The sequence below is a fragment of the Oncorhynchus kisutch genome, linkage group LG14, assembly GCF_002021735.2.
Source record: "Oncorhynchus kisutch isolate 150728-3 linkage group LG14, Okis_V2, whole genome shotgun sequence".
Lineage (NCBI taxonomy): Eukaryota > Metazoa > Chordata > Actinopteri > Salmoniformes > Salmonidae > Oncorhynchus > Oncorhynchus kisutch.
The window spans coordinates 42,158,909-42,176,439 of NC_034187.2; the positions used below are offsets into that span (position 1 = coordinate 42,158,909).

The 17,531-nt window shown below is 40.7% G+C and overlaps 1 protein-coding gene across 1 annotated transcript; it reads right to left on the bottom strand.

Annotated features, from left to right (window-relative positions):
* Positions 1-7,321: 7,321 nt before the first annotated feature.
* col10a1a (collagen, type X, alpha 1a) lies at positions 7,322-13,455 on the bottom strand. Its single transcript, XM_020470333.2, has 3 exons — positions 13,329-13,455; positions 12,798-12,933; positions 7,322-9,776 (listed from the first exon to the last, which is right to left on the bottom strand). The coding sequence occupies exons 1-3, from the start codon at positions 13,332-13,334 to the stop codon at positions 7,930-7,932; spliced, it is 1,989 nt and encodes a 662-aa protein (XP_020325922.1). The 5' UTR covers positions 13,335-13,455; the 3' UTR covers positions 7,322-7,929.
* Positions 13,456-17,531: the final 4,076 nt, after the last annotated feature.

Consider the following 17,531-nt stretch of genomic DNA (forward strand, 5'->3'; position numbering starts at 1 on the left):
TATGGATGTGTAGCTAGCTACGGTATGTAGCCGATCTGTGTAAAATGTTAGGTTCTGAACTAATATTAATACCAATCTATGAACCTCAGCTATCATAGCTGTTGGATCAACTTCATGTCTGAATGACATTAATGAAGCCTATGGATAGAGTAGAATATAATAACTTTATTGTGCCAAGGATGCAAATCCTATATACATGTACTGTAGTTATTACCACACATGAGATCCCCACATTGTAGCCTGTACATTGAACATATTCACTGATCATGTACTCTTCCTTGGCATATTAAGATGTGGTTCAGATGTGAGACATTATTTTTCAGTCATATCCAATACCAGGTTTATCAAACTCCATTATTTGAATGATGCTGTGTCTGCATGTATGTATTACAATTACACACTTCAACAGTGTTTACCACTCCTGCTCCTGGGTGTCACGCCCCGACCATAGAGAGCTGTTTATTCTATGTTGGTTGGGGGGTGATAGTGACTAGGGTGGGTCATCTAGGTGATTAATGGTTTATATTGGCCTTGTATGGTTCCCAATCAGAGACAGCTGTTTATCGTTGTCTCTGATTGGGGATCATATTTAGGTAGCCATTTTCCCCATTGCGATTTGTGGGATCTTGTCTACAGATAGTTGCCTGTGTGCACACCAGTAGCTTCACGTTTCGTTTGTGCTTGTTTATTTTGTTTGGTGAGTTTCTATTAATTAAAATATGTGTAACTCTACGCATGCTGCGCCTTGGTCCAATCATTATGACGATCGTGACACTGGGACATCAATGATTACACATTGTAACTATGCAATAGACTAGAAACATGATTTAAGTAAAGGCTGATTTGAAATTCATATATACAGAAAAAAAACGATGCATATCTATCTCCCTTCATCTGCATTAATCTGAGGACACAGGATAGTATTTCAATGAGATACTTAATTTCAACCAGTGGAGAATGTGAAACGCTTTATTGAAAGAAGTTCATTATCCAGGTGTTATAAATACATGCTACATGCACATTAATTATGATAATTGTAATATAATATTATATTATATATTATTATATTACAAGTTCAATCTGTACTTCAATGCACATATGGTGTGCATTATAAAATGAGGAAGAAAGACGAGGTAAGGAGAGAGATGTAGAAGACAGAAAGGGAAAGAGGTAAGAACAGAGGCAGACAGCATATGATTCATGAATTACAGTGCTATCCTAATATTCTCTCAGTTCATCACAATTACAGTGTCTCTAGCGGTGTCTCCTAACCAGACTTGTGCCCACAGTTGGCCTGAATGTTTTATTTTATTTTATTTTTGGGGGGGGGGAATTTTACCCCCTTTTCTCCCCAATTTCATGGTAATTTCATGGTATCCAATTGTTAGGGAACGAGAGGCTGCCTCTTTAATTTAAAGACCCTTGCGCCCTTCGGTCTCAACGTAGACTTTGACCTGAAGCCATTCTTGTGATTATTGTGACCTTGCCATTGTAATTGTTTGTAAACTTGCGTAGTCAAATTAATCTATGATCGTATGCTATCCATTTGTTGTTCGTATGCTGTTCTTTGTATGACATTTTAATATTTGATTATTAACCAATGATATTAGGCCACTCTTGGCCATGATTACAGACACTTGTGTCTTTTGACACTATATAAACGAGTCATCCCGCAGTGTTTGTGATTACACCCTGATGAAGACAGCTTGGCTGTCGAAACGTTGGTATAATTATTTTTTTTGCATCTGAGCTCCTAGAGTGTGCCGCTCTCTTTTATTTTCAAGTTTCTATTCCGCTAGCCAGCACCTCGTCTGAATAGGTGTGCGTTTCTTTTTCTTCTAGATAACTGGTTACTGACAGGCCTGCTGCTGAGAAGATGTGGGTGGAACTGTTTCTGAATTTGGATGTTAATCTATCATGGAAAAATGTATACTTACCTGGAAATAAATTTGAATGTAAAAATAGGGGGTAAGGGTGTGGAGTATTTTTATAGCATCGTTTAAGAAGCACATAGATATATTTTATTTTTATAGAATGGAACATTTGGATTTTGATTAAGCTTTTGTTGATGGGAGTGGGTTAGTTGCAAGGGAGGATGGTGGAGGAATCACATATAATTTTTGAAAGCATTGTTTTGGTATTTTATTTGGTTTCTATAGTTGCATTTAACCTGTTTCTTTTTTGTTTCTTTTTGTGAGTGGAATTTATGTCTTTGTCTTGATTGTATTTGTATATTATATTATGTATACTCAGTTTTTCACAATTCCTGCCATTTAATCCTCATAAAAAAATGCCTGTCTTGCGTCAGTTAGGATCACCACTTTATTTTAAGAATGTGAAATATCAGAATGATAGTAGAGAGAATGATTTATTTCAGCTTTTATTTCTTTCACCACATTCCCAGTGGGTCAGAAGTGTACATACACTCAATACATTTTTGGTAGCATTGCCTTTAAATAGTTTTACTTGGGTCAAACGTTTTGGGTAGCCTTCCACAAGCTTCCCACAATAAGTTGGGTGAATTTTTGTCCATTCCTCCTGACAGAGCTGGTGTAACTGAGTTAGGTTTGTAGGCCTCCTTGTTCGTACACACTTTTTCAGTTCCGCCCACATATTTTCTATAGGATTGAGATGAGGGCTTTGTGATGGCCACTCCAATACCTTGACTTCATTGTCCTTAAGCCATTTTGCCACAACTTTGGAAGTATGTTTGGGTTCATTGTCCATTTGGAAACCCATTTGCGACCAAGCTTTAACTTCCTGTATGGTGTCTTGAGATGTTGCTTCAATAAATCCACATAATTTTCCTGCATCATGGTGCAATCTATTTTGTGAAGAGCACCAGTCCTGCAGCAAAGCACCCACTCAACATGATGCTGCCACCCCTGTGCTTCACGGTTGGGATGGTGTTCTTCAGCTTACAAGCCTCCCCTTTTTCCTCCAAACATAACGATGGTCATTAGGTCCAAATAAAACTATTTTTGTTTCATCAGACCAGAGGACATTCCTCCAAAAAGTATGATCTTTGTCCCTATGTGCAGTTGCAAACCATAGTCTGGCTTTTTTATGATAGTTTTGGAGCAGTGGCTTCATTCTTGCCGAGCGGCCTTTCAGGTTATGTCGATATAGGACTTGTTTCACTGTGGATATAGATACTTTGTATCTCTTTCCTCCAGCATCTTCACAAGTTCCTTTGCTGTTGTTCTGGGGTTGATTTGCACTTTTCGCACCAAAGTACGTTCATCTGTAAGAGACAGAACGCGTCTCCTTCCTGAGCGGTACGACAGCTGCGTGGTCCCCTGGTGTTTATACTTGCTTACCATTGTTTGTACAGATGAACGTGGTACTTCAGGCATTTGAAAATTGCTCCTTGGCTGATTTCTTTTGATTTTCCCATGATGTCAAGCAAAGTGGCACTGAGTTTGAAGGTAAGCCTTGAAATACATCCACAGGTACACCTCCAATTGACTCAAATGATGTCAATTAGCCTATCAGAAGCTTCTAAAGCCATGACATAATTTTCTGGAATTTTACAAGCTGTTTAAAGGCACAGTCAACTTAGTGTAAACTTCTTTCCCACTGGATTTGTGATACAGTGAATTATAAGTGAAATAATCTGTCTGTAAACAATTGTTGGAAAATGTACTTGTGTCATGTACAAAGTGTCCTAACTGACTTGCAAAACTATAGTTTGTTAATTAACAAGAAATGTGTGGAGTGGTTGAAAAACGAGTTATAATAACTCCAACCTAAGTGTATTTAAACTTCCGACTTCAACTGTATCTATAGGTGCAGTGTTCTGTGTGTTTTACTTTCCTTTGTTGTCGTCTTGGTTGAGTTTGTGGAGCAATGTGTTGTCTGGTTGTCCCCCTGTAAAGTTGAGGTGTGCGGCTCCTCTAGTGTTTGGTGGGCATGGCCCAGGTGTTGTGGGTCATTTCGATTGGTCCGTTCTGTTACTCTGCCTTGCGGCAGAAAACAGGTTTTGGGTTGAGGGGTTCAGATTGAAATAAGAATTTCAGTGGGATGCAATTAACGTTGGTGTAGGGTTAGAGTTAAGGTCAGTGAAAATGTGTGTATATCTGCAGGTGTGGTGTTCTATGTGTTTTGCCTACCTTTGATGTAATCTTGGTTACATTTGTGGAGTGATGTGTTTCTGGTTGTCCCACTGTAAAATTATGAGAAGTGTGTGGAAGGGGGTTTGCTGCTCCTCTAGTGTTTGGTGGGCGTGGCCCAGGTGGTGTTGTGAATTTTTGGTTGGTCCGTATTGTTGCTATGCCGTGTGGCAGAAAACAGGTTTTGGGGTAAGGGGTTCAGATTAAGGGGAGAATTTGAGTGGGATGCAATTAAAGTTGGTGGGGGGTTAGAGTTAAGGTCAGGCACACATGACAACAATACATTGGTGACCCAATATGACAAAAGTCCAACCTTGTAGTAACACAAGGCTTGTTAAAACGTTATTCGGTATGGATAAAACTATGGAGTGTGACAAAATGGGGATCGCAATACATTATAAGGGGCAGACAAGGTTAACAACATGAGGTCAGGCACAGAGTTTGTTTTGATATTTCAACCTGCGTGTCTTGATCGTTTTTGGTGTGGGGGGACAAAATCCATTTGCACACAAGCACGTCCAGATTGGGATGGGGTTAGGGTTAGGGTTGGGATGGGGGTTAGGGTTGGGATGGGGGTTAGGATGGGGTTAGGATTAGGGTTGGGATGGGATGGGACGGGGTTTAGGATGGGGGTTAGGGTTAGGATTAGGGTTGGGAGTTAGGTTTAGGATTAGGGTTAATGTTGAGATGGGCGTTATAGGGTTAGGTTTTATGTTTGGTAGGGTTAAAATAAACTGTTTGTTTTTTTAGGTGCACAGGCCTATTCCTATGTGCCCCTCCAATGTCTCAATAAAATGTGTTATTCAAATGCAGTATAAGAGTCGCTAGATGGCAGCATAGGATCATAAATAAAACAACGATGGTACTGAGAGATTCTTAAAAGCAGTAGGCCAGGCCTCTGGAGGGATGAATTTTCTAAGTCATGAATAAACAAGTGCATGCTCTAAAATCAATCCGTTTTATAACTATTTATTAACAGAGAAACATACACATTATTCATCAAAACATCTTTCTTTCATAATTGCAATTTTTGTATTACAACTGAAAAGGTTCAATCCCTCCAACCCCTCCCCACAGCCCTATCACTGTTTCTCATTTAAACCCTCCAGTGTTATGGTTTTTAAAACTCTGATCCAATTGCGTTCTGCTGCCCCTCGCTGTCTCCCAGTCCACCCAGGACCCGACTGCAGACCCGATACACTGAGGTTTGTGATGGGGTGATCTTGAAAGTGATTAACCAGTACTGTCTGTAATTATGCTTGTTTGATGTTGTACAGATGTTGTTTAAACCGGGTTTCTATTGTATGTTTTGCTTGACCGATAGTGTTTATTTCATAGTGTACAGGTGATAATATAGATAACATTAGAGGTGCTGAGGGAGAGGCTATCTGTGATCGGGGCAGAGGTGTCACTGTTGGGATTGGAGATTCATTTTCTCTTTCTGTAGTGGGTGGTATGGGGTTTGGGGGGTTGTGGTGGTATGTTACTGAACTTTGTAAGTCTTTGAGATTTTTCTTCTTCCTGAATGCTGAAATGATTCTGTAAGGTTGAAGGGGTGGGTAAACTTGTTGTACTATGGAGAAGTTGTGTTTTATTTATTTTGATGTAGGGGTCTGACTCTATGTGAACATGTTGATACCAAGGGGATGAGTATTTTCTGTTGATGGGATGATGAGGAGGAAGGGTTAAGGTTGGGAGCAGGATGCGAACCTGGGTTTGGATTAGGGTCGGGGGTGGGAGTGGAATGCGAATCCGAGTTAGGGTAAGGGTTAAGGTTAGGGTTAGGGGTGGGAGTGGGATGCGAAACCAGGTTAGGGTAAGGGTTAAGGTTAGGGGTGGGATGCGAACACAGGTAAGGGTTAAGATTAGGTTTAGGGGTGGGATGCGAACTCGGGTTAGGGTTAGGTTCTTTGCTAGTTGTGGAGTCGGTTGATCCACTTCCATCTCTGCCATGTGGAAACCGGAGGGGAGATTAGAGACGGTGACTCCACGGCATTGACGCATGAGCCCGTGGGATCCGGGTACACCCGGACAGAGTTGTAGACCCCTTGGTTGCCCACCTGTAATAAAAAGGCTCTGGGGTGCGATGGCTGGGCGTTAGGGTCAGTCCGTCAGTAGGGTTGGGGTTAGGGTTGGGGTGAGGCTACACACACATACAGTATGCTTAAAAATATCTTCCAAACGTTTGTTCTTACAAAATCGAAAAATGCGTGAAAAGGAATTTAGTCCTTTGTGTACACCCCATTATGAGCATAATGTGCAGTCTAAAGTCTCAAATAGTGAAATCTGATAATGTGATGAGCACCAATTGTTTAACGATTAACTAAATGTAGTTCCTTCCATAATCGAACTTGAGCTGTAAACCATGTGTTGCACTGCACAGAAAACGTTAAGCCTTGATCTTGGACTTCCCTTAAAATATCACAATGTGTCATATGCAGGCACAACCCTTGCTACATCCAATTTCCCAGCACCAAATACTTCATTTAAATTGGTTGAATTTACCAAAGACACATCAGCCATTAGCTTGTCAATACAGTTATGAACTAAACTCAACAAAAGCTAGTGTGTTTTGAATTATAATGACCTAAGCGAAGCTGGGCGGGCTGTTTTTTCCCGCTTTGCGGCCTCGCTCAGTTAGAAAGTGTCAGCTTAAGCCTGGCTGACATGAAACACACATGACTAAACACAGCGAGCTGTGACTCACTGGTCTGCTATATCAGACTTGTAAAAAGAGAAGTTAGCAAAAGATTTGAGTGTCTTTGACCGAATTTTTGATTGGTTCTCCTATGCATCTAATTTGCATGTGCAATGCCTCCCCCCCCCACTTCCTCATCAATTTGCGACGCCCCCACAAGCCAAGCTAAAGTTCTGCTCTGAAAATTGAGCTTTCTGAAAAAGAGAGAGAGATGACACTGCCACATAAGTTATAGCATGTTAGCAGATCCCATAGACTTCCAGTCACTGCGCTGACGCTAGTTAGCAATCGCGCTAACACTAGTTAGCAACTTCCTTCAAAATGCACGCAGAGACGCAAAAAGGGTATCCATCTGATGCTATGTAAAATAATCTTGCACTATCCCTTTATGTAAACTAGCTAACTGCCTGGCTTTCCTTAAATGTTATGACATCTATGTGACAAGAACTTCATCAGTATTATGTGTGCATTTTAATGGCCTTTGCATTGTTTGAAAGTCCCAATCACACCATTTTTTTTAAAGACATTTATTTAGGTCATTTTGCTTTACATGACATTAATCTTTGGAGATATAACAATGTTGTTGGTAAACAATTTACATTTGTATGTCAGTATTTTGTGATGTGTTATATTTTGTTTTATTTCTTATGGTCAATTTGACCATTGCCATTTCACAATATTCAAGTCACATACAAGGAAGTCAGGTACAACATGGTGCACATAAAGTAATGAATGTATCTGATTGGTCACCAAAAAAAAGGTTGTACAAAAACACAGACATACACAAAATCAAAGAATCACTTGCTGTAATCAGTAAAAAAAATGAAAAAAAAGTGAAATAAGAACATTTCAGGACACAACATAGCCATAACACCTCAATTTCACATGTTGCCTCCACTCACAAAATAAAACTCTGAATCATTGGTAACTTTGTTGATTGCCTCCCCATCCCTGATAATGTGTTAGATTTCCTTCCTCTTAGCACCCACTTCTTGTATTTTCAATTTGAGATGCTTCTATTCCTCAAAAAGAGAGAACTGCCTGGTTGGTAAAGACAGGGAGATAACTTTGATAAATAGCTTGCGGATTTTGTTGTGTGGTTATTGGGTGACACCGATATCACGTTGAAGCGATAAGGAACCCAGAGAAAGAGCAATGGACGTTCTCAGCGGCAAAGACGCCATTGGCCTCATCATCAGGAATCTGAAGGTAGACTGTGTCATTCACATCAAGCATAAGGACAGTGCTACCGGACATCTGGTCCAGGAAGCCCTTGTTGTACTCATCATAGCTGAACATGACCGGTTTGACGTTCTTGTACAGAGCCACCAGAGCATGAGCCCCATTCACGTGAATGGTGTATGAGAAGTAGTATACTCCAGGGACCTGGCAAGTGAACTTCCCAGTGGTAGTGTCATAGTGATTCTCTGCATTGTACACCTCATTGTCAAACTTAATGGGTTCCCCAGATGGAGGATAAGGACTAGCCAGGGAAACAGAGAAAGCAGACATTGGGACCTTGACAAGAGTAGGCACCATTACCTCACTCATGCCTATGCTCTTCTCGAAAATGACCTCGCCAGGAGGACCAGGTGGGCCGGGAGGTCCAGCAGGGCCTTGGCCACCATCCTGACCATCACTACCAGGGAGCCCAGGGGGACCCTGAGGGCCGGGGGTGGCCTTAACGGCAAGTCCAGCTGGGCCAGGTGTGCCAGGGAAACCTGGGTGTCCTTTAAGGCCAGGTGTACCTGCGGGACCAGCAGGCCCAACCGGGCCTCTGGTACCGGGGGCACCGGCAGCTCCAGCCTCACCTGCCTCACCATTGCGCCCTGGGAAACCTTTGGGCCCGGCAGGTCCTGGGACACCTGAAGCACCAGTTGAACCTGTGTGGCCAGTGTCACCTTTGTTACCTGGAGCTCCAGTGGCTCCAGTGGCACCAGTTGGCCCTGTTGCCCCAGTATAACCTTGCTTGCCCTGGAAACCTTGTGCTCCCTGATCTCCCTTATATCCCTTTGGTCCCTGGGGTCCCATTTCACCTGTGTCACCTTTGGGACCCATTGCCCCAGTATCTCCCTGGAAGCCTCTTGCACCCTGAGGACCAGTGGGACCCATGGGCCCAGTAGCACCAGTAGCTCCAGTGAATCCATGTGCTCCTGGCTCACCCTTCTGACCTGTTGTACCTGAGCTTCCTACAACTCCCCTTTCACCTTTCTGTCCATTTGCTCCTGGCTTTCCATATCCAGGGATACCAGGAGCACCAGTTGCTCCAGTTGCTCCCTGATGACCTTTAGGACCAGATGAACCAGGCATACCTGGAGCCCCATTATCACCTGGTTTTCCTGGCTGACCTACACCAGGAGCCCCAGTGTGGCCCTTAGCACCTGGCAATCCAATGGGACCAGCGCCCCCATCCCTACCTGGGCTACCTGATTTTCCTGCCTCACCTGGGAATCCTGGCTTTCCTGTCTTTCCAACACCGACTGCTCCAGGCTGCCCAGCTGGTCCCATAGGTCCCACAGCCCCTGTCTCACCTTGTGCCCCTGGGATACCCACTCCTCTGTCCCCTTTAGCTCCTGACAAACCAGGCACACCTGGATGTCCCTTAAGACCTGTTTCCCCCCTTGGTCCCATTGCTCCGGGCAGACCGTGAGGTCCAGGTATGCCGGTGGAAGAGATTCCAGCAGGTCCGGGGCTTCCAGCAGGTCCAGGCATGCCCCTGGGACCCTGAAGTCCAGCTGCCCCCACCTTTCCTTTCTCGCCAGCTGCACCAGGAACACCAGGCTTACCAGGACCACCAGGGGAGCCAGGTTTGCCAGGTGCGGAGTAGCCAGCAGGTCCGGGTGGTCCGGCAGGGCCCTCTGGTCCGGGCTGTCCCACAGCTCTTTCCCCTGCGGGGCCAGGTGGGCCAGGGGGGCCCTCTGGGCCGGGCTCACCTGGGGTACCGGGCTCTCCTGCCACTGACACCACTGTGGAGAAATACAAGTCACCTTATTAATACAACTGATGCCAAGTGATCCTCTTGTAGTAAATGTGTTATTGGCAATTGTCTCTACCTAATTATAGAATTATAATTTAGTCAGCTACTATTGTCGATCATTCTCCATTTATTATTATTTTAATTTAAGACTAGGAGCTGATTGGTGTGCCACTCCTGAAGTGTGCATTTGTCCACTCCTCCATACATATTTTAAAGCATTGGAAAGGTGTAAGCATATTTATATATTTTTCCTTTTGAATCCATTAAGTATATATAAGTGCACATACTTGTTCAGAAGTGTATAGAATTGGGAGGCAGAAATGTAGTGCACTTTAAAAGCACAATTCTTTGACTTCCATTACCCTATGTGGGCACCTCAAGGTACTTTGAGCACATTTAGGTGCCAGGATGTAATTAAAAAAAAGAATACTAAGATAATACTAATAATAACACTAATTTACAAACAAGTGGGGCACCTTATCCTATTTGTCGTGTTTTATTGGATAGGGTGTAGATATAGAGGTGTAGAGATGAAAGAAAGGAGGAGAGAGGGTGCTAGAGCACTGAGTCGGATTCGGAAACCATGCTCACAGCTGCACAGTACATATGATCAAAGGCAGCCGATTAGACCGCTAGACCACCCCAGGCAACAAATTGAGGCACTTTTGGTATTTGTACAGCAGGGGCATAGCCAGAAATACATTGGTGGATGGTGGATGGAGTATTGTTTTCATAATAACGTATTCTTGTTTTGTATTTGCTCAATCTAATTGGGTTGGCATGGCACAGGCCCTCCTATTTGTTTGAGTGATGGAGGATGGGCATTTTAATTTATGGACATGAAAAATGAAGAGGATTAGAACTTATTAAAACAAGTAAAGTATTGTGTTACACTCAGCAATTGTCAGAGGAACGATCATATTTTTTTGCTCTGTTTTGCTTCCATATTCAAATTTCATGTACATTTGGTGGAAACCTTATTTGTTTATACTAAGATTCCCAGAATGGAATTCACCGCATTTACCAAAATGGTGTACTACATCTTTGTTTTGGGTAGGCAGGATAGTTAGCTAGCTAGACAGAAGTAAGTAGTGTTTCCCAATTTAATCTCGCTCTAGTTTGACATTTGGTTAACACCCCCTTTTGCTGGAAACATGGGAACCTGAGTCCTGGGGCTGTATGTATCAAGTGTCTCAAATTAGGAGTTTTGATGTATTATCCATATAATCTTATTCATTGTGATCTGATCCAAAACTGATCCGGAATCAGCACTCCTACTCAGAGATGCTTGTTATATATGGCCCCCAATCAACTGCAAATTGTCGGGGTACTCTCTCCCTCAAGGTCGTTCCAACAATTTTGGCACATTTATTCAAAATGTTTATCAATGAAATTGCCCTTTTGTCCATGTATGTTAAACCTGCATGGGGGAGGAAATCGCCTAATAAGGCAAACTAGAATATTAAATCTTTTTTTTTTTAAGGAATTGCCACTTCGAAAGCATTGGGTATGATAGCATTAAGAGTGCAAGTCAAACCTGCATAGACATTTAAACTGTCTTAAGAAACTGAAGTATGGCGAGAAAACAAGCATTTATAAAGCAGAATGATGAATTGTAAGAGTCTTTTTAAAATTAATTGTTTATGTGGTCACATGACCCAGTGTGTAAACGACATGTCCTTGGTCAAATGTAGAGGCCTAGTTTAGATTCATCAAAACATATGTCTCTACTTTTTGAAAGGCACGCCTATACATTTCTGGGTGATTGAACTGTAATTGACGGTGTTAAAGTCGTATAATATTAACAAGAGGCACATACTATTTTACACACTACTTTATATGATATGAAAATACAGTTGAAGACAAGTGAATGTCCATTTGCTACAGCAAGAAACCAATGATGTTGAGCTGTCTATAAATTATTTAATTGTTATCTTCTAGATCTTCTATTGTAATGAATAGCTGACTTTGCCCTACCTAACTGATGGTAACAGTTACTGGATACTGGATTTTTAAAAGTCATATATATATATATATATATATAGTTAATTAAAACAAACATAAGAAGAATCATACAATATGTGTCTTTATCCTTAGTAATGCATTAGCTAACTATATCTATGACTTTAAAAAAATCTAGTATCGGTACTGTTACCATCAGTTAGGTAGGGCAAAGTCAGCTATTCATTACAATGGAAGATATAGAAGATAACAATTAAATAATGTATAGACAGCTCAACTTATTGCCATTTTATAAATGACTGAAATGAGCCATCATCTGTACTGAAGTGTCCATTTTTTTAAGGTTAAATATTTAAAAAAAACTAAAATATCAGCACATCTATATTCCCCACTAAGTTCTATACAACTGAACCACTGATCTAACTGGGGATCCTAATATCAATCAACTGCTGAATCATTGCTCTAACTGGTCATCCTAAAATCAATTCTTAAGACCTAATGAAGGCACCAAGAGATTGACTGAGAAAATTTGATTTAAACTCATTTGAAGTGAAGATATCGTGAAGGTATTAAAACGCGTTACGAATTGTAACAAAATGACTGTTGAAGAAATAGGGCTCCTTAGCCTGAATGAGAGCATAACAACTGCATACACAGTATACTCACTTCAGACAGTATGCAAGATAATGTGATTCAAGTGTTACTATCGCTGTGTTACTATCGCTGTGTGTTTATGTGTCAATTGATCCCATAAGGGATGGGTTGTCTACTGCCAATATGACACAAAAATAAAATGTAATTTATTAATTCAACTGTATGTCTGAGTGTCCCTGTGCAAGAAATGAAAGTGGACATCCTCAGATGGAAATCACATGTTAAGTGGAAAAATGTGCACATATATATGCATATTTGTGGTAAAGTGTGAAGATGTTAGATTTATCATTGATTATAGTTGAACTCTTACATTGTCCATTGAAACTATCACAGGATTTTCAAAGACATCACCTGTATCATACTAGGCAATGTAGACTAGGATGTTGGTTCTTACCGTGGCTCTTCACAGAGTAGGGCTGGTACTGGGGGGAGGCCTTCATTACCTTCTTCACTATATATGAACCACTACCATGAACAGCTGTCAAGCCCACCAGGAGGAGGAAGATGCTCAATACTCTTACTTCCATTTTCTGAAACAGGAAAATATTCAGTATTGCTTAGCTTTAATTTTGAAGTTGCTGCAATGATTCAAGCAAGGACATTTTTGTAACACTCTACTCTCTGCACACATATACTGAACTCTGAACTGCACACATAACTGAATTACACCCCCCCCCCCCCGAAAAAGCACAACAAATGGTATAGATAGCAAGGAAATTCATTTGAATACTGAGTTTCAGCCTCCTGGATCTCAGCCTGTTCTCCTTCAACTCTGGCTATCCTACTTGGTTTTATTAGGCACCAACATCTCTTCCACCTGCCCAGTCCTAGCTCATCCCAGTGGGAGTAGGAGTCAGGCCTCAGAAGGGCCCTATTGTTCACTGCACCAAGAGATTAAGAGGATAGAGAGGAAGAGCACACATACCAGCATGCAGTTGAGTGAGTTGGAGTTCCAAAAAGGGGTATGAAATCTTCAGCACCACTGTCCTCCTACTGCTGCTGTTTATCCTTAGGTTAGGAGCACGTTGGAGAATCTGCTGCCTCCCAGTACAATGATGTGAGTATTTATACCATATCTGCCCCTTGCATCATAAAAAATAGCCCCAACCACACAAGTACCTCCCTTCTCAGAGCTATGCTGTAATTAGCAAACAGATCTGCCCAATGCAGGCATGTCACATACTGTAAGGATGCCTATTTGCTTTGAATAGTTAGACACATGATTAGGACTTATTTTAGTCTAGCAAAATAATCAAGTTTAGACACCAAAATGTAAAATAGTTTACCGTTTGGTTTGAAGATTTATTTTAATTATAGCTCTTGTTCATATGGGTTTTTCCTGTAATGTTTTTCCTCTACCTTATGTGTGGTGAACAGATCTGGTAAATGTTCATCGAGATTTTGTCAGTTTTCTGTCAATATTACCATAAGAGTAAACAGCCAAATCTGTGTTAAAAGTGTTAAACTAACTCGCTGTAGTGCTAATTTGAACACTTTTGCTGTGTGTATATGCATCCACTCTCAGCAGAGTGAATTTTGTCTACATTTAGACAATTTTTCTGTAACCCTTTACAGAGTAGATCATTTACACTGGCTGTGTGAAATTCACAATACACTGGAGTGAACTAATAGGCATTTCACTCTACACTGGAGTGAACTAATTATCAATCAATCAATCCAATTTGTCACAAAGTGCTATACAAAAACCGAGCCTAAAACCCCAAAGAGCAGTGGGAGGCCCTGGTGCACAACTGAGCAAGAGGACAAGTACATTAGAGTTTGAGAAACAGATGCCTCACAAGTCCTCAACTGGCAGCTTCAATAAATAGTACCCGCGTCAACAGTGAAGAGGCGACTTCGGGATGCAGGCCTTCTAGGCAGTTGCAAAGAAAAAGCCATATCTCAGACTGGCCAATAAAAATAAAATATTAAGATGGGCAAAATAACACAGACACTGGACAAAGATATGGCTGTTTTTTTGCAACTCTGCCTAGAAGGCCAGCATCCCGGAGTCACCTTTTCACTGTTGATGTTGATACTGGTGTTTTGCGAGTACTATTTAATGAAGCTGCCAGTTGAGTACTTGTAAGGCTTCTGTTTCTCAAACTAGACTTCTGTTTTTCAAACTATGTACTTGTCCTCTTGCTCAGTTGTGCACCGGGGCCTCCCACTCCTCTTTCTATTCTGGTTAGAGACTGTATATGTACGAGATCTTCAGTATCTTGGCAATTTCTCGATTGGAATAGCCTTCCTTTCTCAGAACAAGAATAGACTGATGAGTTTCAGAAGAAAGTGCTTTGTTTCTGGCCATTTTGAGCCTGTAATCGAACCCACAAATGCCGATGCGCCAGATACTCAGCTAGTCTAAAGAAGGCCAGTTTTATTGCTTATTTAATCAGAACAACACATTTCAGCTGTGCTAACATAATTGCAAAACGGTTTTCTAATGATCAATTAGCCATTTAAATGTATAAACTTGGATTAGCTAACACAACGTGCCATTGGAACACAGGAGTGATGGTTGCTGATAATTGGCTTCTATACGCCTATTTAGATATTCCATAAAAATTCAGCTGTTTCCAGCTACAATAGTCATTTACAACATTAACAATGTCTACACTGTATTTCTGATAAATTTGATGTTATTTTAATGAACATTTTTTGGGCTTTTCTTTCAAAAACAAGGACATTTCTAAGTGACCCCAAACTTTTGAACAGTAGTGTATATTTTTATGTATATACTGTATATATATATATATATATATTTTTTTTTTAAATGTGGGTCTCAAAACAGAGCCCCACCTGCCCTGAATGACGGGTATGTTTTCATTTGAAACTTCAGTATGTGGAGAATAGGGCAACACTTTTAATTATATCCTGTGATCTGCTGTACCAAGGACATTCAACATATTGAAATATCACTTAGTCACTTGCTATAGATGTAGATGACAAAATATACATTTCAGATATAGATTATCAATTACAAATATTCTTATTTATCAAAGACTAAACACATTGCGAGTACTTTTTCTGTTTCTGTTTCATTTTTCAATGACCCTCTACGCACATATCCAGATACTAAAACAAATCTGGAATCATTGCCACAGAAAGATGGCAGGATATACATGCCCCACCCTGTCTGTATTTGACAAGCCTGTTACCTTTACTTACTGTCTGAACATCTCCCACATAGTCCTATGAAAAAGTAAACAAAAACACTGGAAGGGCAGCGGAGGTATGGCTCCTCTCTTAACCTAATATTACAACAGTCAGAATAGGACCTAAATGTACACCTACCTAAGGCAAAACACACTTAGCCCTTTACCCTAAAATGAACATAGCAGCATGGATTCTGTTTGGTCGAGTACACAGTGAACCTTTCATTTCATCCACTATTTTAGGCCTAACAGTTTATAGTCCTTAACTTGTGTATTTTTGTTCGTTCTTCACCCTCGAAACAGCTAATAACGCTCTCAAAATAAGTACTGGAAAAGCCATTTGTGTTGGACTTGTTTTTTCTCTGCCTGGTGAATGCAGTGTAGTGTGTGGTTGGCCAGTGCTCTTGAGATGAAGTGTCAAGACTTGAACACCAGGGGGCAGGTTCTGCCATTCAACTTCTGTTCGAAGTTGAATGGCATACACCCAAATAATCATAGTTTTATAACACACAAGTGGCCATAAATTATGTGTAGGGTACTTAATATACAGATTGCGTCCAAAAACGTTTTGAACATAGTACCATTTATGGTTGATTTCGTGCATTTTGAATGCACTGACTGGTTTATATGTCTATTTGCGTCACAGAGGCAAATAGGGGTGAAGACAGGGGTGAGTGGAAGGGGTATGCTGTAACAGGATTCTGTGGAGGATTTCTATATTAGCCGTGACACGAGAAACCCCTTCCACAAAGGATATAATTAAAAATTCTTAGAACATGAAACTTGTTTGAACTTTTCCTATTTTAGAATTAGACCAAATGAACTGCAATTTTCTAAAGTGCTGCCTTGCATAGTTGATAGTTATAACACTTAATCGAGGTTGACACGTGTTGTTTAAGCATGTTGTCACTATCAAATGAAAGATCATGTTTTATATGAGCTCAGAACACTGAAATATCCCAGATTAAGTAGTATAAAGATGTCTCGTTTCTAAGACATTGGAATTAGAACAAAAGGAATTGTGACATTAGATCATTCTATGCAGTTAGCCAAAGACTTACTTTCAGGCACCCATCATAAATGCCAAGCGTGTTTTTCATTCTGTTCATACATGTTCCCCCTTTGAACAAGGCTGCTTTCATTACTATGTGTTGTCGAGTGCTGTGAAACAGTTGCTGTACCTTATACTGTGGTGGTATATAGTATATTCCTGTGCCACCTATACTGATATGCCTTGGCCATACTTTTATTTCAAACTCTGTGTTTATGACCCACATAAGAGGACCGACCATCCCAACTTTAGTCATATTTAGCTAAATGGTAGAGCAAGAGAAGATGGAGTCAGGATTTTATACTTTTCTAAGTTCAGATAATTCTAGTTTATTTTTTGTTATTTTAAACATTGCTAACCACAAAGAACACATAAAAAATCAAATGTATGATGCTCCAACTGTATATCTGAAGGAAATGAAGTACATGATGTGCCTTAAAGCTAACAGTGTAATTTGGTTACTTTCTATGTTTACACAATATGTAATTTTGTCCTTTTCTACACTAAAGCACTATGAAGGGCTTAATGTCCTTATACTTGTTGGTGACATCCAGTATTATAAGACTTTGACAGTGTATAACTTATTCTTCCTTCGTCCTCTGTTCAACTCACAGTGGCATGATGTGGTAGCATTGCCTCCATCGTGACCATCATGGATTAGGGTAACTGCTGTAGAAATGAACATCAGTGACAAAGCTTTTATATTGTCTATTGCTGTGCATTGTAAAATACTTTAAACATAAGGTATCAAACTCTGTCACTCCCCCCCCAAAAAAAAAAAAAATGTACCACACCAGAGGACATAAAGAGAATGTTAATGCCACAAAATAAATAATTCTTACTCCTGCACATACATTACATACAGTTGAAGTTGGAAGTGTACATACACTTAGGTTGGAGTCATTGAAACTCGTTTTTC

Bases quoted from the DNA above. Each gene is read 5' to 3' on its own strand.
- col10a1a (XM_020470333.2), bottom strand. The intron at 9,777-12,797 runs GTAAGAACCAAC...ATTTCTCCACAG, and splicing joins CTACTCTGTGAAGAGCCACG to TGGTGTCAGTGGCAGGAGAG.